Below are 21820 nucleotides of genomic sequence, written 5' to 3'. Positions count from 1 at the left end.
GGGAGACCGCATTCCTGGGATCTACCCGTCTCGCAATGCCACGCAAGATTCAATGCTATCTCGCGAGACATTACAAGGTTCTGGGCGGGATCACTTTTTAGCAAATCTGCATATTACAACGAGGCAGTAGGCCTTATTCTAATGTGCAATTACCGAGATACCTGAGGCTTTGGGATTCAATCCCTTCGCCTCGGGCGAGTGCCATTTGGTACTGGTCCCCACAAACGATGGCCAGACTGACCGGCACTCTTGGGGGTATCCAAGGAGATCAGAGGTCACCAGCTGCATGTCCTTTAGGCTGGGTGGTGCCCTGGCACTGCTGGTGCCAGCTGGCAATTTTGCGCGGGCACGATCGGGCCAGGGTTGCATTCGAGCTGGGGGATTCTTTAAAAATGGCGTCCCGATCTCTCGCTACAACACGGAGTTCCGGCGAGTGGAGTTCCCCATTGTACAAAACGGGGATGTGTAGCCTCGGCCGCGTGTTCCCGTTCAGGCCCCTTATTCAAATGGAGTCACATTGAATAGCTGTGCGTTTCTCGGCACAGCGAGTGCAGGGAAACATGCAGCTAAATGCATTCACTCTGGGAAGATTGTGCCTGATGTGTCTAAAATGGTCATGGTTGAAATAAAAAGCCCCACATGCCGAATGATTTACTTATACATTTGGCAGTGCCATGGGGCCTTTAGCTACCATAAAGCAAACTGCAAATGTGCTGACCTACTTTTTATGCTCTGGTGTAGCTTTTAAAAGTCTCCAAAGTCCCAGAGGACCATAATCTGCTCCCTCCGCTTTTTGAGGGGGAGAGCTGACTGGTGGTGATTTAACCCGAGGGTTACCACACCTTAGGCAAGGGGCAAGGTTGAGAAAGTGCGGCCTTCAGAGATAACTTCAGTCGGTAAGGGGATTTTATTTTTGTTCAGGGGATGTGGGCATCACTGGCAAGATCAGCATTTATTGCTCTTGAACTGAGTAGTTTGCTCGGCCATTTCAGAAGGCATTTTAAGAGTCAACCACATTGTTGTGGGTCTGGAATCCCATGTAGGGCAGACCAGGTAAGGATGGCAGGTTTTCTTCCCTAATGGACATTAGTCAACCAGGTGGATTTTTACAATATTCAACACTGGTTTCATGGTCATGATTAGACTTTTAAATTAGATTTTTATTAAGTTCAAATTCCACCATCAGCCATTGTGGGATTTGAACCCAGGTACCCAGATCTCGTCCTGGGTCTCTGGATTACTAGTCCAGTGACAATAACCACAATGCCATCGCCTCCCTCAATTGAATCCACGCTATTGACGACACACTGCATCACAAACCAGCTGTCCAACCAACTGAGCAAACCAACCCCTGCTCTGGTGTAACACTGATATGGCAAAATCTTTTTCCCTTCTGCACAACACATCTTTGAAATAGAATTAACTCGATTAAACCACTACACGTGGGGATCCAAAGTTCAATTCGGAAACAGTGAAAAAAAGAAAACTGCTGTAAAGATTAAATGTATGCTGAACTTTTGGATTTGAATTTGGACATTACTCAGAAAGAGAAAGCCTGAGGGTGATGCAGAAAGAGGTTGGAACACCTTAAATTGTGAAGAACAACCTTGCACCAAGTTAAAATTAACTAGAGTTGAAATAAAGGTCGGTATCAACAGAAATATTCAGCGTCATTGATATCAAACAGTCTGGATCTTGAATCTTATATCCATGTAATGCAACCATGCAGGCTTTGCCTTTGTTTCCATTCCTTTTTATATTTTTCATTTGTTGGGCTTTGAAACCATTATCTTTAAGGCAAACAACAGTTAGATAAATATTACCAGATTTATTTGGAAGATTGTCTGGGGATAAATTTGAAAAAATGTTTTCTGCCTATAATGTTTGCGGATCAAATTATTTTCTGTATTCTTAACAGTATCCCAAGGAATATACAGCGGGATTCTCTCAGCCCGGGCCGGGCCGGGCCGCAGAATCCCCGCGACTGGGCCCGAATCGCGCCACGCCGCCCTGATGTCTGCATGTGATTGTCCGCAGAGTGGCGCCGGTCGGGGGGCCGCTCTACGCGGCCGGCTCGCCAATTCTCGGCCTGGCATGGGCCGAGCGGCCGTCATAAAAATGCCGAGTCCCACCAGCGCCGTCCACACCTGATCTCAGCCGGTGTGTGTGCGTGGGGGGGTGGGGGTGTGTGGGGGGGGGGGGGGGGGGGTCCGGCCCCGGGGTGGCCTCCAATGTGACCTGGCCCGCGATCGGGGCCCAACCGACCGGCGGGCCGGCCTCTCTGGCTGGGGGCCTCCTTTCCTACATGCCGGCCCCTGTTGTCCTGCGCCATGTTGCGTCGGGGCTGGCTTGTTGAAGGAGGCCACTGCGCATGAGCAGATCCCGCGGTGCCCAGTTCATGCCGGGATCAGCAGCTGGAGCGGTGTGAAGGGGTAGGGGCCTGTAGGGGCCAGAATTAGCGCTCGGCTCGGCCCATTCACGCTGTTGTAAAACGTGACAGCGTTTACGATGGCGTGGACACTGCCGCGGGATGAGAGAATCCCGCCCATAATGCGTCATTAAGTGGGACTAATTTTGTTCAAGGCCAGTCTACCATGACAGTTTTTGACACCATGTTGTAAGCCAGCAGAGTACAAAATCTGACTTCCGCGCATATAAATTGGCAAAACTATAACTGGCAACTTTTACAAAGTCACCATACTAAAAGTTAATAATTCACTGATCTATCAACGTACATTGATGTTTCTATACTCCATGGTTTGACACAAGTTGAGTTTAAACACTGACCACAAAGTCTGTCAAGGAGCATTCCACCCTCATCGAATCTCTCAGCTACAAAGTATCTGGGCTGTAACATTTTTATTTCTGGCTTCAGCTCAAAATGTCTAGCTACCTCCATTTTTCACTGTCCCAGTGCTGGCTCCCTCTGCTTTCCACCTTTACCCTTCACATCCTATTTCACATTCTTATTCAACGTCTTGCGACGCAGAGACTAAATTTCACTCCAAATGAAAAATGGAAAAAAGAATTGTTTCACTGTAGTTTAGAATGTAATAACAAAATTGTGGGGCTGTGCGGTTTCCAAAGATTAATGTAAATATACCATGGGGAGAAATTTTCATGTGCCAATCATACTGTCTGGGTAGCTATAACTCTTACTTTCATAATCAAATCTGACACCTAACAGAAGAAACAGAGTAGAACAGATGGTGTGCCCTACAACATGAGGGAATTGATGCCACGTAAGAACTTACTCGGAAGGAAATACCAGGTCGATATACGGTGGAGATGCAAGGTTTGAACGGTGCGATATATTCTGTAATTTGCATAATACATTACATCAGTACATTTTTAAAAATCGTTTCATGGGATGTGGTTGCACTGGCAACGGCAGCATTTCCATCACTAATTGCCCCTGAAGCATGCATTCTGATTCTCCATAAGTCAACAATAATGAAAATGAAATGAAAATCGCTTATTGTTACACGTAGGCTTCAAATGAAGTTACTGTGAAAAGCCCCTAGTCGCCACATTCCGGCGCCTGTTCAGGGAGGCTGGCACGGGAATAATGCATGGAATGAGAATACAGCACTTGTTGGATTCAACAATTACAGAGGGAGTCCTTTAAAATATTAGCTAAAATGATTCTTGAAAATTACTGAATTTGTACAAGTATGAGTGAGTTATAATTGCTTGAATACTGTCCATGGCTGTCTCAAATTTTACGAATAATGTAGTACAAGTTCTGATATGGAAGATACATTTGACAAGATTGAAACAGTATCGTAGCTGAGACCGGACGTGACTTAGGGAGTTTGAACGCAGGACAAAAATCATGGGACAGTTCATTAATTTGGAGTCATTGATTAACCAATCGCCTGTTAAGTGACTGACTCTTTCCTGAACGAATCAAGGGGTCTCAGCTGAGAACCAATGAAACTAAGTAAGGGGCTAAACCCAGATAAGGATTCTCTTAAGAATGTGATCTATCTAACTGATTAGCAGAGAAAATTATAGCCGTCGGAGAATAAACGTTTCAACAAAGGACTTTGTTGAAATTACTTTTAATTTTGTAAATCTGAAGTCACTTTTATCTTGAAGTTTTTGTTTCTACTTGTTGGTGCATCAAGGACATTTTGAGAGACACGGAGAAAGCATTTTCCAGTTAATTTTGTGTGAATGTACCAAAATGTGTTTTTAAGAAACAAACTTTGCTTGCATTCCATTCAACCGGACTGACTTATCAATGAGCAAGAGATAAGCCGAATCTTACTGCGCTCAAACTGGTAGATGCATTTAGAGATTGAAAACATGGCATCATTTCTTAAGATAGAGCAAAGAGAGCTCGGTAGTTGATTGCGTGCAGGTGAAAAGCACCACCCCCCACACTCCCACTTGAAACAGTTACCAGGACTGAATCATCCAGAATGGGAAAAAAGAGAAATATTTACATCTTCACAACATCAGGATGCTTTACAGCCAATTAATTAGTTTTGAAGTGTAGTCAACTGCTGTAATGTGAGAAATACAGCAGCCAACTTGCACACAGCAAAGTCCCAATGTGATCGTGTCCAAATAATCAGATTTATTGTGATGTTGATTGATGGATACATCTTGCCTCGGACACTGAGGATATCCCCTCTGCTCTTCTTCAAAACACTGCTATCGAATCTTTCAGTTTAGTTCAGTTTAGAAAACAGACATTAGAGTAACATCTCAACTGAAGTACAGTATCTCCAACAGTGCAGCACTCCCTTAGTACTACACTGGAGTGCCAGCTACACTCAGTTGATAGCGTTTTCTCCTCTCAGTTGGACAGTTGTGAGGTCACGATCCATGCCAGAGACTTGAGCACAAAAAAAGTGTTGCTGGTAAAGTCAAGGTTTAAGAATCTGCAAACATGGCAAATGGATACAAAAAGCATTTACCTTCTGAAACATAATCCTAACTCACACCGGGGAGTGAAAAAGACACCGGGGAGTGAACAAGAAGAATAATCAACAAGAACCAGCAAAGACTATGGTTAGGAAAAACAAAATTATATTAATCAGAAACATCATGTACAATTAATTACTTTGAAACACGAGGAGATTTACCAGGATGCTGCCTGGTTTGGAGGATAGGTCTTATGAGGAAAGGTTTTCTCTTTGGAGCGGAGGAGGATGAGAGGCGACTTAATAGAGGTTTATAAGATGATGAGGGGATAGATAGCGTGGACGTTCAGAGACTATTTCCTCGGGGGGGGGGGGGGGGGGGGATGTAGCTGTTACAAGGGGGCATAACTATAAGATTCAGGGTGGGAGATATAGGAGGGGTGTCCGAGGTAGGTTCTTTACTCAGAGAGTGGTTAGGGTGTGGAATGAACAGCCTGCTGTGATAGTGGAGTCGGACACTTCAGGAACTTTCAAGCGGTTATTGGATAGGCACATGGAGCACACCAGAATGACGGAGTGGGATAGCTTGATCTTGGTTTCGGACGAGGCTCGGCGCAACATCGAGGGCCGAAGGACCTATTCTGTGCTGTACTGTTCTATGATATAGGCAGAGGTGTCGTGAACAAGAGGTTGGAGAGGGTGTAAACAATACAGATATTGTGATAAAAAGCAGGCAGACATTAGAAATGCAGAGGGAAGGTTTGATAAAAGGCAAATGGCACAAAATGGAGGCAAAGAAGCAAGCAGATTGACAAATCAGAAAAACTAACTGGAAAAAATTTGGAAAATTACCCAAGAGTTATTAGATGGAGAGCTATGTAAGCGAAGAGAACCAGCAAATGGAAGTGCCAGGGGGAGGAGGGAGAAGCAATGAAATTCACAATCACATGAGGATTTAGCATGCTTCTAACAAATGCTTCCCTCTGGTATTTTAATGGAAACATTATTTATTTTAAAATGAATAGATTAATATTTTTTGTTAAATGGCAGCAAAAAATTGTTGAAGTGCTTGTACAGTATAATCACTTCTACTCTATAAGTTAAAGGTAGAATATTTCTCTATTTTGAAATAGAAAGGGCACAATTTGGTAATAGACATGCAAATCCCAACAACAGATGCGAAAGTGGGTACTCATGCAAATCCCAACAACAGATGCGAAAGTGGGTACTCATGCAAATCCCAACAACAGATGCGAAAGTGGGTACTACCTCCACATGCGTGTTGGGACCTGGCACACATGCAATTCAAATATAAATGGCTGGCGGCAAGCACGGGGAGATACATATGATTACATATTGGTGGCAGGCTTTCATTGGTAAATTCCACCGACAATGCAGCATGTGTGGACAGGCTATAAAAGACCTTCCTTGACAAATAGGGAGGTTCTGCATAATGGCCACAACTTGCCTGTCCACCTCCATTGTACCTGTATCAGCAGTTGGTTCCATTTCTTGTTGCAATCCTTTGTCATCTCCCACCCCACCTCCCCCTCCCCACACACTCAACCTCTCCACATCACTGCCTCCTTAATGATTATATTGTGAGCTACGGACCCCATCATGTCCAAACCTATATGTGCACATATATGTCTGAGCCGAGACTGAGACCAGTCCCACAGTTTAGCAACACCTCCCTCCAGATTCTCCTCCAGACTGTCAGAAAACACAAGGTGCTCTTTTCCACAGAGGGCAACTGAAGACCCTGCCACCTGATCAAAACGACCTGGACAGAAGTCGCAGAGGAGGTGCGAAACAGTGAGGTCTTCCAAAGATCCCAGGTCCAGTGCAGGAAAAGACTCGGCGACCTGCTCCGATTCACCAGAGTAAGTTGCACAGTCACGTGTTATCAAAGGGTTCTTGAAGGGCCATCGAACAGTGTATCTATCTTTGCAGTTAGGCCAGGTAAGTGAATGCATAATCAGCCTCACTGCCAGATAACAACCAAGGCTAAAGATGTGATGGTCTGGCTTTTGAGAAAGCTTGGATCAATGTACCACTGATGGGCCAGTATCACGGACGGAGATGCGTGCAGACTAGGGAGTTATTTATCGATTCATGTGACTAAATCCAATGTGATCTTGCAGGAGCAGACCTACAACTTGAGGGAGAGGGCAAGTACCAGAGGTGGAATGCCTGAACTGAAGGTGGGGACCTCTGCAGAGGAAGAAGCACTGCAGATTGCAGGAGAGGAGGATGGTTAAGCGATTGCAGACTACGTGGCTGGAAGTCCAGGCACAAGAGTAAGAATGCAACTGTTCTGACCTCACTCAAGACACTAGGCCCTTCCTGTTACCCACTTACACACCATTACCTCACCTGGTCCTCTTCCTCAAAGACCTCAGGCCCTTATAAATGCCCATGACCCAATAACTCCCACTTCGAAACCTCCTTTGCCTCTTCTGACCCTCCATGCACGCTGGCCAATCTCCTGCTTCCCTCCCTATGGATTTCCACAAACTCGACTGGTGCAAGCTACTTTCAAATGACCACGAAACCGGAGAAGTTTCCTGTCCGCTCTGCCTTAATCTTGAAGGTAGGACTTATTTCAAAGAAGTTTTAAGATAGAGTATTTAAATGTGTTAAAAATAAGAACCATCCACCAGATTGTGTAAGGTCTAATGTGCCCTGTCATGTTGCCACCGACTTCATCTCTGAACCTCAGCCAGTGGTTGGAAAATCAAGATTTAAGCTCCCGCTTAATTAAGACTTCCTGCTCACCATGCTCTTGCAGGTTCCATTAAATAGCACCCAAAGATAAAAATTGGGAACATTATGGAGGATAAATAATTTGGAAGGATCATGGAGAAAATTTGATTTGATTTATTGTCCCATGTACCAAGGTACAGTGAAAAGTATCGTTCTACGTAGAGTCCAGACAGATCGTTCCATTCATAAAAAACATAGGACATAGGATAAATACACAATGCAAATACACAGGCACAGATATCGGGTGAAGCATACACGCCTGAATGTTTTAAATCAATGTTCAATATATCATACAAATGGGCTCTCAAAGCTTTAGTCCATCAATGCCTTGTATGTGTGAGTTATCACTTTAAAATCAAAAGTATTTTCTCAAAATATTACTTTCGGATGGGCATTACATCAAAATGCACATTAACAGTTAATGGTTTTACACTAGCAGGAAAACTGATGAGCTAAAATAGTGTTTAGATTTCAAATTTATGTCTCACAATAATTTATCACATGAGTAATTTCCTGGAACGAACCAACTGATTAAAGGGAAAAAATGTCTCCTGTGACAAACTCCCATTGTAGTGAATCAGAATGATACACACACCACTGACCTTTTAGAAAGGGCACCCGGGCCATCATTTTATTGTGTTTCTTTCGTCCCCTCCTGTCGCCCTCCCCATACAAAGCATAAATTCTTGGTAGACAGGAATCATTAATCCTTGATCGATTACAGTTCTGAGCTGACTGCAAAAGTGGTCTGTGGTGACTCATGTTAACTTTCTTTCTGTGCATCATGCATCTATCTACTGGTTGCATCTCTTCGGAAACAGAAGAGGTTGACCACAACCTGCATCAAAAGATTTCGGCAATTTTATTTTTTGAGAAGGTTTCTACACATTTGTATGAATGTAGCCGGAATCTCCAAATGTTACTCTATACCGTTCCTTTGGAGATACAAAATGATAACATCAATAGTGCTGCAGCCAAATTTATAACTAATGCTGTCAAATGATATTAGAGGTATCATTTTCTTAAATGGATAGTACATGTTTCATATTAGCAAATGGTTATGATATCACTGATGAGGTCACATCTGGAGATTTTTGAGATCTGAATAATATTCGTATTGGAAACATCTGGATCCGGAATAAACTGCCTCAATTCTTGTTGAATTTTTTTTCTAAATTTATCGGAATATATTTGGTCATTTACAGGTATACATCAGATATAGTTTGGTGATCTTTAATAGTGGCTACAAAGTTAATTTAGATTTACAGATTTGTTTGTTTAATCGTAATATTTTGGTGAATTGTACTTTACTTAATGGGAGGCGTGACAATGCTATAAAATGGAACATCTTTCTTGCTCTTTCCACCCATTGTTAGAAGGAAATACATTATCTGATTACAGGTGAAGTTGCCTTAATTAAAGTCTGAAGAGACACTCTGTTGGCACCACTGACATTTCCACTAGATACCCTTGGGCATATCATTAAAATTCACAATTTGTGCCAATTTTTGGTTATACTGCTCAAGCTAATTTTATTTCAAAGCCTTCATTGCTGACATCTAAGATAGTTCAATCCCACGGAGACCAGAGCTGTGTGCTAATATACTGCACCACCCATTTTCTTCACTTTGCACTTGATCTTTCAACAATAGGTAGCAACTCTGATTAGCTCGCTAATCTTAATTAATTTAAGTGTTAATTAAAACTTTAGTCAATCCATTGGTCAACTTTCATCAAAAGATTGGATACACATAAAATTGATTTTGTAAATTAAATTCACGAATCAATAAAATATGGGCAAGATTTTTTTATTTGCATTATTCAGAACCAATGGGGAGAAAATCTATCATTTATGCATTACCTTCATGTAAAAAGCCCCAGTGAGATCCATAAATACACTGATCATCACAAACGTACAGGCATTTTCATGAATCTTACATTTTTCCAATTAAGGGGCAATTTAGCGTGGCCAATCCACCTATCCTGCACATCTTTGGGTTGTGGGGGTGAAACACACGCAGACATGGGGAGAATGTGCAAACTCCTCACGGACAGTGACCCAGAGCCGGGATTCGAACCCAGGTCCTCAGCGCCGTAGGCAGCAATGCTAACCACTGCGCCACCGTGCTGCCCCTTCAAAAAGAGTGGCTAAGGTAAATATTGGTCCTTTAGAGGATGAGAAGGGAGTTTTAATAATGGGAAATGAGGAAATAGCTGAGGAACTGAACAGGTTTTTTGGGTCGGTCTTCACAGTGGAAGACACAAATAACATGCCAGCAACTGATAGAAATGAGGCTATGACAGGTGAGGACCTTGAGAGGATTGTTATCACTAAGGAGGTAGTGATGGGCAAGCTAATGGGGCTAAAGGTAGACAAGTCCCCTGGCCCTGATGGAATGCATCCCAGAGTGCTAAAAGAGATGGCTAGGGAAATTGCAGATGCACTAGTGATAATTTACCGAAATTCACTAGACTCTGGGGTGGTCCCGGTGGATTGGAAATTAGCAAACGTGACACCACTGTTTAAAAAAGGAGGTAGGCAGAAAGCAGGAAATTATAGGCCAGTGAGCTTAACTTCGGTAGTAGGGAAGATGCTGGAATCTATCATCAAGGAAGAAATAGCGAGGCATCTGGATAGAAATTGTCCCATTGGGCAGACGCAGCATGGGTTCATAAAGGGCAGGTCATGCCTAACTAATTTAGTGGAATTTTTTGAGGACATTACCAGTGCAGTAGATAATGGGGAGCCAATGGATGTGGTATATCTGGATTTCCAGAAAGCCTTTGACAAGGTGCCACACAAAAGGTTGCTGCATAAGATAAAGATGCATGGCATTAAGGGTAAAGTAGTAGCATGGATAGAGGATTGGTTAATTAATAGAAAGCAAAAAGTGGGGATTAATGGGTGTTTCTCTGGTTGGCAATCAGTAGCTAGTGGTGTCCCTCAGGGATCAGTGTTGGGCCCACAATTGTTCACAATTTACATAGATGATTTGGAGTTGGGGACCAAGGGCAATGTGTCCAAGTTTGCAGATGACACTAAGATGAGTGGTAAAGCGAAAAGTGCAGAGGATACTGGAAGTCTGCAGAGGGATTTGGATAGGTTAAGTGAATGGGCTAGGGTCTGGCAGATGGAATACAATGTTGACAAATGTGAGGTTATCCATTTTGGTAGGAATAACAGCAAACGGGATTATTATTTAAACGATAAAATATTAAAGCATGCCGCTGTGCAGAGAGACTTGGGTGTGCTAGTGCATGAGTCACAGAAGGTTGGTTTACAGGTGCAACAGGTGATTAAGAAGGCAAATGGAATTTTGTCCTTCATTGCTAGAGGGATGGAGTTTAAGACTAGGGAGGTTATGTTGCAATTGTATAAGGTGTTAGTGAGGCCACACCTGGAGTATTGTGTTCAGTTTTGGTCTCCTTACTTGAGAAAGGACGCACTGGCGCTGGAGGGTGTGCAGAGGAGATGCACTAGGTTAATTCCAGATCTGAAGGGGTTGGATTATGAGGAGAGGTTGAGTAGACTGGGACTGTACTCGTTGGAATTTAGAAGGATGAGGGGGGATCTTATAGAAACATTTAAAATTATGAAGGGAATAGATAGGATAGATGCGGGCAGGTTGTTTCCACTGGCGGGTGAAAGCAGAACTAGGGGACATAGCCTCAAAATAAGGGGAAGTAGATTTAGGACTGAGTTTAGGAGGAACTTCTTCACCCAAAGGGTTGTGAATCTATGGAATTCCTTGCCCAGTGAAGCAGTTGAGGCTCCTTCATTACATGTTTTTAAGGTAAAGATAGATAGTTTTTTGAAGAATAAAGGGATTAAGGGTTATGGTTTTCGGGCCGGAAAGTGGAGCTGAGTCCACAAAAGATCAGCCATGATCTCATTAAATGGCGGAGCAGGCTCGAGGGGCCAGATGGCCTACTCCTGCTCCTAGTTCTTATGTTCTTATGTTCATGAATCTTACATAAATGCACATATTAGAATTTCACAAACTTGCATGAGCTCTTGCACAGAACAAGTGCAGCCAACATGTTAAGGTTCAGGTTGTTTTAAGTCATTCATATGCAATGCATTACATAAAACGTCCAGAGCCTCCTTATAATTGTCCAATACTTCCTGAGTCACACTTCCGAAAAGTAACCACAACTCACTGACAGTCTTCACGACATACCTAAGTAAGGATTGTTTCAAAGACACTGTGGAATCTTTTGGCGCAGTAAAGGGGCCTCCTTCCATTCTGCTTAATCAACTTTGGTCTCTGTGCACTGGAGAGCCGGGATGAACATACGCCATTTAAGGGTGGCACGGTAGAACAGTGGTTAACACTGTTGCTTCATAGCGCCAGGGTCCCAGGTTCGATTCCCGGCTTGGGTCACTGTCTGTGCGGAGTCTGCACATCTCCCTGTGTCTACGTGGGTTTCCTCCGGGTGCTCCGGTTTCTTCCCACAAGTCCCGAAAGACGTGCTGTTAGGTGAATTGGCCATTCTGAATTCTCCCTCAGTGTATCCGAACAGGCGCTGGAGTGTGGCGATTAGGGGATTTTCACAGTTACTTCGCTGCAGTATTAATGGAAGCCTACTTGTGACAATAAAGATTATAAAAAATAAAAACATTTTGCTGCAACCAAACTGCTCAATGCCCGATTCCTACTCTTAAATTTTCGGGGATATTTCTTTATTTATTGGTGTTATTTTAAATTGGATAAACACAAATTTAAATGCTAATTATGGATTCTAGTACATACATTAGCTATTTTTAAATTAAACTGATTTATGGGGTTGAATTTTCCTCCTGAGAAATGGATGTCATGGAGTTAGGTGTGATATATTACCTTGGATTGAGGATTGGTTAATGGACAGGGAGAAGAGAGTAGAGATAAATGGGGCATTTTCAAGTTGACAGGCTCTGACTAATGGAGTGCCGCAAGGATCAGTGCTGGAGTCTCAGCTATTTACAATCTATATCAATTACTTAGGCGAATAGACAGAGGGCAAAGGATTTAAATTCGTTGACGATACAAAGCTAGGTGGAAATGCAAGATGCGAAGAGGACACAAAGAAATTCCATAGAATCCATGGAATTCCGACAGTGCAGAAGGAAGCCATTCAGTCCATCGACTCTGTACTGATCCTCCAAAAGAGCATTCTACTTAGGTCCATGCACCAGCCCTTGCCCGTAACCTCATGCATTGATCAGGGACAATTCACCCAACCTGCACATCTTTGGACAGTAAGGGACAATTTAGCATGGCCAATCCACTTAACCTGCACACCTTTGGACTGCGGGAGGAAACCGGAGGAAACTCAAGCAGAAATGGGGAGAACATGCAACTCCACACTGAGTCACCCAAAGCCAGAATCAAACCTTGGTCCCTGGCATCTTGAGGCAGTAGTGCTAACCATTGTATCATCGTGCCACCCTCAAAGAGATATAACCAGGCTATGGGGGTGAGCAACAAAGTGGCAGATCTGGAAAAATGGAAGATTGGGAAGCAGTGCGCGAATGAGGAACAACTATAAAAATCAGCAAAGACTGCCTCGCATGCTTCCTGCTCCAGAGTTAAATTATTCTCATTTGAGTATGAACTTTGGCAAGTTTGCAGAACAAATTTAATGTTCCACGATACAATCATCTTTGCACCATATTCTATTTCTGGGATGAAAAGGATTGAAGATTAGTAACTTCAGAGAGTGTACCACCTTCAAAAAAACTGGTTCTTTAAACGGACTTGGAAATTGTTCTGTAACTACACTGCAAGAATGGTTGGAAGTTCGCTCTTACCTGTTGAATGTTGCAATATTTGGCGATACATGCGATGACTTCAGACATCACCTCAACCTCATGGGACTTCTTTGAACTCATAAACGTGCTGGTTTTCAAGAACATATCTAAGAGGAAAGACAAAATACTGAAAGATTGCTAGGCGTTTACACAAGAAGAGACTAACTATACGAATCACCTCCCAGAAATACAAACTGCAATAACATTATATAACAAAAATCTAGATATGGGAAAGAGAAACGCAACTTACAGCCACCTGTAAAATGGGCATAAAGCTTCCAAATTTCACATTACAAACAGTTGTGCCTAACCTAGATCAGAAATGTACTGGATGTCATATTTCCTTGGATGATTTACTGGAACAGTTGGGAGGCTTCATAATCATGCAAATGTGGTGCAATGTCTATTATAAAATGTGACTGTGAAATCCAAGTGCGCCTGGGTGTGGGTCGGTGCTCTGCCTGGTTAGAACATGCCTTCAGTGATCCTACCAGCATTCTTAATGGACCAAGTCATTTTCAGTTATTTATTTGTGGGCCCATAAAAAAAGAATCTCCAGCTCACCATTGATATGTACAAGGCTACCTCACCACAACGGCTCTGCCCCTCACACCGCTCCTCCCCTACCAAGGCCCATTCTGCCAGCTGGTACTGTGCGAGAATAGGCAGACATCCCATCAATCCTCGACCCCACCGACCCCGGCTGGTGAGCTATGGTGCTCTATCTATCTGCCACGCACGGCTGACTAACAGCACTTAACTGAACCCCAAAGGCACATCTGGCTCGTGAAAGTGGTCCAGTTCTGCACCCTCTGCCCCAGTTTTAGATGCAACTTAAATTTTGCTCCACAATGTCAGAATCTCAACTACAAAATCTAGGTTTAAATCTGCACTGCCCCACTTAACATGATGATGACATGGATATAAAACTATTGACCTGTAAGGATGGGTGTTGAAGGTGGGGGGGCGATTCTCCGCAAATGCGGCGAATCGTAAAGGCTGCCGTGAAACTGGCCATGTTTCACGGCAGCCTCCGCGCCCCCTCCCGGGACCCGATTCTCCCCCCACCGGGCGGGGCTAGCAGCGGGGCCCCGTGAAGCACGGCATCGCGGCCTTAGCGACCGTCGCTAAGTCCGCGCGCCAAGCGTCACGCCGGCTGACACGCACGATGACGTCAGCCGCGCATGGCTCCAACCCGTGCATGCGCGGGGCCGTCATCTCCCTCGGCCGCCCCGCGGACTGATCCTGCGGAGCGGCGGAGGGAGAAAGAGTGCGTCCGTTACGGACGCACTGCCCGCGATCGGCGGGCACCGATCTCGGGCCCATGCCCCCCTGGCCGTGCCAATCGGGGCCCAGGATGCCCAGAACAGTCATGTTGCGGCCGTTTTTACGATGGCAGCAAGCAGGTGTGTTTGCTGCCGTAAAAATGGCCGTAAAGGCCTGGGAACTCGGCCCATCGGCCTGGGGAGAATCGCTGTTCGCCGTAAAAAAATGACGAGCAGCGATTCGTGTCGTGGGGCGGCCGTGGTGTGTGTTGGGGGGGGGAGGGAGAATAGCGGGAGGGCGTGAAAAATGTCGGGGACGCCCTCCAGCTATTCTCCCACCCGTCGTGGGGGGCGGAGAATCGCACCCCTATGTCTGCAGTATGTATAGTGTACAATATGAATATGGTGATACTTTCTATACATCAGTTACTATACATAGGCAATGGTTGGTATTTTCCCCCTGGCCACGCCGACAGGATCTTCTGGACCCACCAATGTGGCTCACAAGCCATGCCACGGCCGAGAGGCAGGAAAATGCCGGCCAATGACTTAACCAGAACCATTTTATTCACTATTTCCACAGGAAGTTAGTGTTATCATGAGTAAAATTAGACAATAACAGGACTACACCTTTCTCCTGTCACACAGGTATGGAAATCCTTCTTTCTGAAAATGAGGGGTGCAGGGAGAATCGGCCATGTGGACTAAGCTGTCCTGTCCTTCAAATACAATGAAGGAAATGTGGATGTGGTACACATGCTTTTTAGAAATCATAATAATAATAATAATCGCTTATTGTCACAAGTAGGCTTCAATTAAGTTACTGTGAAAAGCCCGTAGTCACCACATTCCTGCGCCTATTAGGGAAGGCCGGTACGGGAACCACACAAAAGACGTCAAGGGGAGGTTAAAGCATATGCAATTAAGCAAATAATGGAAAATTAAATTTAAAATGGCTTGGAAGTAGGGAGCAACGAGTCGGGCAATTGTTCAGAGTATTTAGAAGCAGTGCCACACAGAGTTCTGTTTTAGGACTGCTTCTAGTTACTATGTACATCAATGATTTGAGTAAAATGCTTGAGGGAACACCGTCCTAATCTGCAGACAATACCATGATAGGCCATGTTGCAAATAATAGAAATGAATCAGTTGATGGACTTGCCAAAACGGTGCGAGAACAAATTCAACTCATTAAATGAGATGGGTACAATTTGATTCATGGAAGTAATAGTTACCTTCAATGGGAAAAATAGTGATGTAGAAAAGCAGAAGGCTTTGGGAGTATTTCAGATTCGCAAAGTAATTAAAGCATCACCTCAAAAAGATAAAACCATAAATACTGGGCTTTATGGAAGTGTGGAATAACGAAGTTGCAATGTTATGGTAAATTCATATAAAACCTTTGTAAGATTAGGTTAGGATATGGTATACAGTTTAACCTCCATACAGTAAGAAGGATGATGAAGCATTAGGGAGTGTATGGAGCAAATTAATTAAGATGCTGCTCACTCAGTAAGAGGAATAGAAATATGGAGAAAGCTTGAAAATTGTAGCTGTTTTTGTTAGAACAGAGTGGATTACAGGATATTTTGAAATATATGAAAATATGGAAGATTGGGTAGAGTAGTGAGAAACAGATTGTTTCCACTGATTGAAGGGTCTCTCTAACAAATGCAGAGTTTTAGATATATTGGATTAGAAGCATTTGGCAAGTTAAGTATTACAAGCCTGGGTTAGAGTGTGTTTGACTGCAGTAGTTTTTAAAAGAATCTTGTTTTGCAAGACCAGAAAGCTTTCAGCAGCCACAGGTGAAATTGACCACCTTAAAAGCCTGAATTCATGCACTATTATTTGACTAGGGGAGTTAATGTGTATTGCTGAATGGAGCTACGGCATTGAGACATTTTGAGAAAGTATTTTTGACTGATTTCTGATGTGGCTAACCCTTTATCATAAGTAAAGTATTTTGCTCTCACAGTAGGATAGTTAAAAAAAGATGAATAGTATTTAAAGCAATGCAGAATTGTCTGATGACAAGTGGGAAGCTGAAACAAACCAGTTGAAACTGCTTTTTGAAGCCATCCAGCCAGAGTCTGCCATCCAGCCAGGTTCTAACAGGAGCCAAATTTGTTCTGGGAAGCAAGTATTACTCTGTGTCATTGGGATGTAGGATAGACTGGGGGCTGTATGTTTTTTTTTTCTTGCAGTTTAATTGGGAAAAGTGATAGTAATAGAAATAGCATTTACTGTATTGAGTAGTAATTGTAAGCTATTTTCAAGTGTGATGTTAAAGAGTTTAATATTGTGTTAATGATAAAGTTTTGTTCTAAAATACCAAATTCCTATTTCTTCGTACAATCAGTCCTGGAGCAAAAGTATTCTTTCCACACAGTTTTAAAAATTAAACTGAAATATTGGAGTTTCAGTCAGTATCCTAGCTTGTTGAGGTCTGGTCTGGGTTCAGAATATCTCGAACAAGGGGACATAGATGTAAGAATAAATATGAATCTTTAGGGCAGGAAGCAGGGGACATATTTTTGCAGAGGGCTGTAATGCTATGGAACGTACTACAGTTAGTAAGTGAAGATGCAAACATATCAATTTTTAAGACAAAGGTTAGATAGGTGACTGATGCAAATGGCAATAAAGCGATATGAGAAGAGATTAGAATCGTTGTTTACATGCAGCATAAACATCAACATGGTCCAGTTGAGGCTAACATGTTTTTTCCTTGTTTTGTTTTCCAATTTCTGTGTCAATTCACTGTGTGTCTTTAAGGCAGAGATAGATAGGTTATTGATTAATAAGGCGATCAGGGGTTACGGGGAGAAGGCAGGAGAATGGGGATGAGAAAAGTATCAGCCATGATTGAATGGCAGGACAGACTCGATGGGCCAAGTAGCCTAATTCTGCTCCTATGTCTTATGGATCATTTTAACTCAAGAATGGTTGCTTATTTAAACCATTTGAATATATAACATATTTAAACCATTTGAATATATAACATATGTTCTATATGTTTGGAGCCTCCATCTAAATATCAAGCCCCATGTAGTGTCACCAAGCATACTCAACGTTTCTACACTTTTCTCAAAAAAAAATATTAACATGAGAGGATGGGATTGGGATGGGATTCAGGGTGAGGAAACTGGCTCCAACTCGTCAACATCTGTGTTTTACTAAAGTGAGACAAGGGGTAAATAACCAATCCATTCCCAGAAAGTGGCCATTCAGCCTATAGACTTTGTTCTGACCCTCCGAAAGAGCACCCTGGGCGAACTTCTCCCCTACCTGGCGGGGCAGGGTGTCCCGGTGTAGCAGAGTGGCACCAACCACTCCGGCGTCAGGCCTCCCCAAAGGTGTGGAATTCTCCGCACCTTTAGGGGTTAGGCCCGCGCCGGAGTGGCTCCCGCTCCGCCGATGGCGCCAACGGCCTTTGGCGCTACGGCGCCCGGTGTCGGGGCTGGCCGAAAGGCCTTCGCCGGTCCGCGCACGCGCCGGAGCATCAGCGGCCGCTGACGTCACCACCGGCGCATTGTGCGGTGGAGGGGGTCTCTTCCACCTCCGCCATGGTGGAGGCCGTGGCGGACGAAAAATAGTGCCCCCACGGCACTGGCCCCCCCGCCGATCAGTAGGCCCCGATCGCGGGCCAGGCCACCATGGGGGCATCCCCAGGGGTCCGATCGCCCTGCGCCCCCCTCCCGGGACCTCGGGGGTCCGCTTGCGCCGCCAATCCCGCTGGAACAGAGGTGGTTTAAACCACATCGGCGGGATTGGCCTGTCAGCGGTGGGTCTTCGGCCCATCGCGGGCCGGAGAATCGCCGCGGGGGGCACGCCGACTGGCGGAACGTGATTCCCGCTCCCACCGATTCCCGGGTGACAGAGAATTCTGGCCCCGGGCGATTCCCCGACCCTACAGGGGGTCGGAGAATTCCGCCCACTATCTTGGCCCATAACCCCACCTAACCATTGGACACTAGGGGCAATTTAGCATGGCCAATCCACCTAATCTGCACATCTTTGGACTGAACGAGGAAATTAGAGCACCCGGCGAGAACCTGCAAACTCTATACAGTCACCCAAGGCTGGAATTGAACCCAAGTTTCTGGCGTTGTGAGGCAACATTGCTAACCACTGTGCCACCCTGCATATATTAGTGAGGCTGGAATCTCCAGATCTAACCAGCTTTGCAGGTTTACCTGTAGCCAGATGGGTTGCTCAGGCCTCGAGAAACCAGGCAACTGCATTGAGGGAGGTAAAGCCTCTGGGAGAAGGCAAGCGCTTTCACAACACTCCTTGTGGACTGAGAGAAGCAGGTAATCTTCCTCCCAATCCCCAGGTTTACCCACCATCAGACCATGCACCTGCCGAGCCCCACACACACACCATACAACAAACCCCATAATTGATTGGTCGCCCCACGGTCAGGAATCAGAGCCTCTCTCATGGAGATAAGGGATCAGACCTTCCCTTGGGATCAAATCTGTCTTGAGACAATATCCACACATGCCTCAACCTTTTCCCTAGGTTGGCCCCACTCCTATCCCCAAAGTTGGAGATTAGGCCTACCTACGTCTGTGGCTTTCTCCAAATGCTGCCATCTAACTATAAGCCAAACCTATCAATAAGGTTGACATCGCGATAAGGAATATTTCAGGGCCATAATCAAAGGCTATGCAGTCAAGACAACACAGCATGCTTGGAATTGCAGACTACCAGATCCCTCAGTTCCCAGCATCAGTAAATAAAAACTCCCTCATTGAAATCAGATGCAATATCATATAACATACAGTTGAAAATTCAGTCAGACAGACTAGGTTCAGAATAGACATGGCATCCTGCACAAAGCTACTTGATATGTTTTTGATCAACTGCTGATTACAATAATAAAGGGTGGTGATAGAATATTAAATGATTGAAGAGAGGACACAAGGGAAGATTGAAGTAGATTTCCATAATAAATAATATGAAGAAGAAGCCAGATATTTTCTGAAAGAAATCAGGAAGTTTGAATCCGAAAACATTTAACAATGACAAAGCAGGTCAGAATTTAATCTAACTTTTGGATTGAGGTAAAATGGTAAAATTTCACATTTTATCAGATCCTGATAAAATTTTAACTCAAGAATAGTGATGTACAAAATTAACAGGGAAAACAAATGTAAATAGTAACAGGGCAAGAACTAATACCCCATTTGGAGTATTGTGAGCAGTTTTGGGCCCCATATCTAATGAAGGATGTGTTGGCCTTGGAAAGGGTCCAGAGGAGGTTCACAAGAATGATCCCTGGAATTAAGAACTTGTCGGATGTGGAACATTTGAGGACTCTGGGTCTGTACTCGTTGGAGTTTAGAAGGATGAGAGGGGATCTTATTGAAACTTACAAGATACTGCGAGGCCTGAATAGAGTAGACATGGAGAGGATGTTTCCACTTGTAGGTAAAACTAGAATCAGAGGACACCATCTCAGATTAAAGGGACGATCCTTTAAAACAGAGATTAGGAGGATTTTTTTCAGCCAGAGGGTGGCGAATCCGTGGAACTCTTCGCCGCAGAAGGTTGTGGAGGCCAATTCACTGAGTGTCTTTAAGGCAGAGATAGATAGGTTCTTGATCAATAAGGGGATCAGGGGTTATGGGGAGAAGGCAGGAGAATGGGGATGAGAAAAATATCAGCCATGATTGAATGGCGGAGCAGACTCGATGGGCCAAGTGGCCTAATTCTGCTCCTATGTCTTATGGATCATTTTAACTCAAGAATAGTTGCTTATTTAAACCAATTCCCAAATAAAAAAGTGAGAACCTAGAGGTGAACCTGATAACGGGTATTACGGTTATGAAAGGGTAAAGGTAGAGAACATCTTTCCACTTGTAGGGAAGACCAAAATTATTGGCCATAAATTTGAGATATTCCCAAATAAATCCAATAAGGGATTCAGGAGAACTTTCTTTACTCAGAGAGTGGTTAGATTGCGGAACTCATTACCACGAGGAGCAGTCGAGGTGAATAGCGTGATGCATTTAAGGTGAAACTAGATAAGCATATGAGGGAGAAAGGAATAGAAGATTATGTTGACAGAATTACGTGAAGATGGTGGGAGAAGGCACCTGTGCAGATAAAAATCAGCAAAAACCAAATTGAATGGTCTGTTTCCATGCTGTGCATGTGTAATATGTGAAGCAGTCCATGTTGCATTAAACAATGACTCAATACAGAACTTGTGATTTCCAAACCTTTTTGCTTATCTCCCCACATTTCCTGTCGCAGGTCATCTAGCGGTGTGCACACTCCAAGGTTTGGCAGAGCATGATCCTGAGTAACTCTCCTGTAGGCAGCCACATCGCTAAGTTTTTGGGTCTGGTCCCATACGGAGGCACCCGTTCTGTCTGGTTATGAATAAAGATAATGTTTAAGCAATAACTAAACCTGAGCTCTAATAACTAATGTTGCTTAAAGAAAAAGTGAAAAAATAAATTATTAATCCTTTTGAACACACTGGATCTGTAGCATATTTTATAAGACCAAATCCACAATATTTCTACACGAGAGCTTGGAAATCATAAAATTTACAGTGCAGAAGGAGGCCATTCGGCCCATCGAGTCTGCACTGGCTCTTGGAAAGAGCACCCTACCAAGCCCACACCCCCACCCTATCCCCATAACCCAGTAATCCCACCCAGCACTAAGGGCAATTTCAGACACTAAGGGCAATTTAGCATGGCCAATCCACCTAACCTGCACATCTTTGGACTGTGGGAGGAAACTGGAGCACCTGGAGGAAACCCACGCACACACGGGGGGAACGTGACCCAAGCCGGGTATCGAACCTGGGACCCTGGAGCTGTGAAGCAATTGTGCTAACCACTATGCTACCATGCTGCCCAGCTTTTTTCCTGTATCCAATGAATATAAAATACATAGCAACAGAAAATTGAATTTGTGGAAACAATTTCAAAGGCATGAAGAGTGTTTAATGTTCAGTGTTCCGTGCCACTCATTAGTACACATCACAGTGAGGAATGGAATGATCAGACAATATCAAGCAGGCAGATTCTCAGGACAGCTGCAAATTATTCTCAGTCTGTAATTTCCTGGATTATCCTTGTGACCCTTCTTAACCAGAG

The 21820-nt window shown here is 44.1% G+C and overlaps 1 protein-coding gene across 3 annotated transcripts in view; it reads right to left on the bottom strand.

The window, feature by feature from the left end:
- Nucleotides 1-21820, bottom strand: part of mettl25 (methyltransferase like 25) — a 93759-nt gene that overhangs the window by 70263 nt on the left and 1676 nt on the right. For all 3 annotated transcript variants that reach the window (XM_038780237.1, XM_038780238.1, XM_038780239.1), the window contains exons 2-3: nucleotides 20930-21082; nucleotides 13432-13538 (exon numbers count right to left, since the gene is read on the bottom strand). In XM_038780237.1, coding sequence (XP_038636165.1) covers nucleotides 13432-13538; nucleotides 20930-21082 — 260 coding nt within the window. The remainder of the gene's footprint in view (nucleotides 1-13431; nucleotides 13539-20929; nucleotides 21083-21820) is intronic.

The sequence above is a fragment of the Scyliorhinus canicula genome, chromosome 20, assembly GCF_902713615.1.
Source record: "Scyliorhinus canicula chromosome 20, sScyCan1.1, whole genome shotgun sequence".
Lineage (NCBI taxonomy): Eukaryota > Metazoa > Chordata > Chondrichthyes > Carcharhiniformes > Scyliorhinidae > Scyliorhinus > Scyliorhinus canicula.
This window is presented reverse-complemented; position numbering and strand designations above follow the sequence as displayed.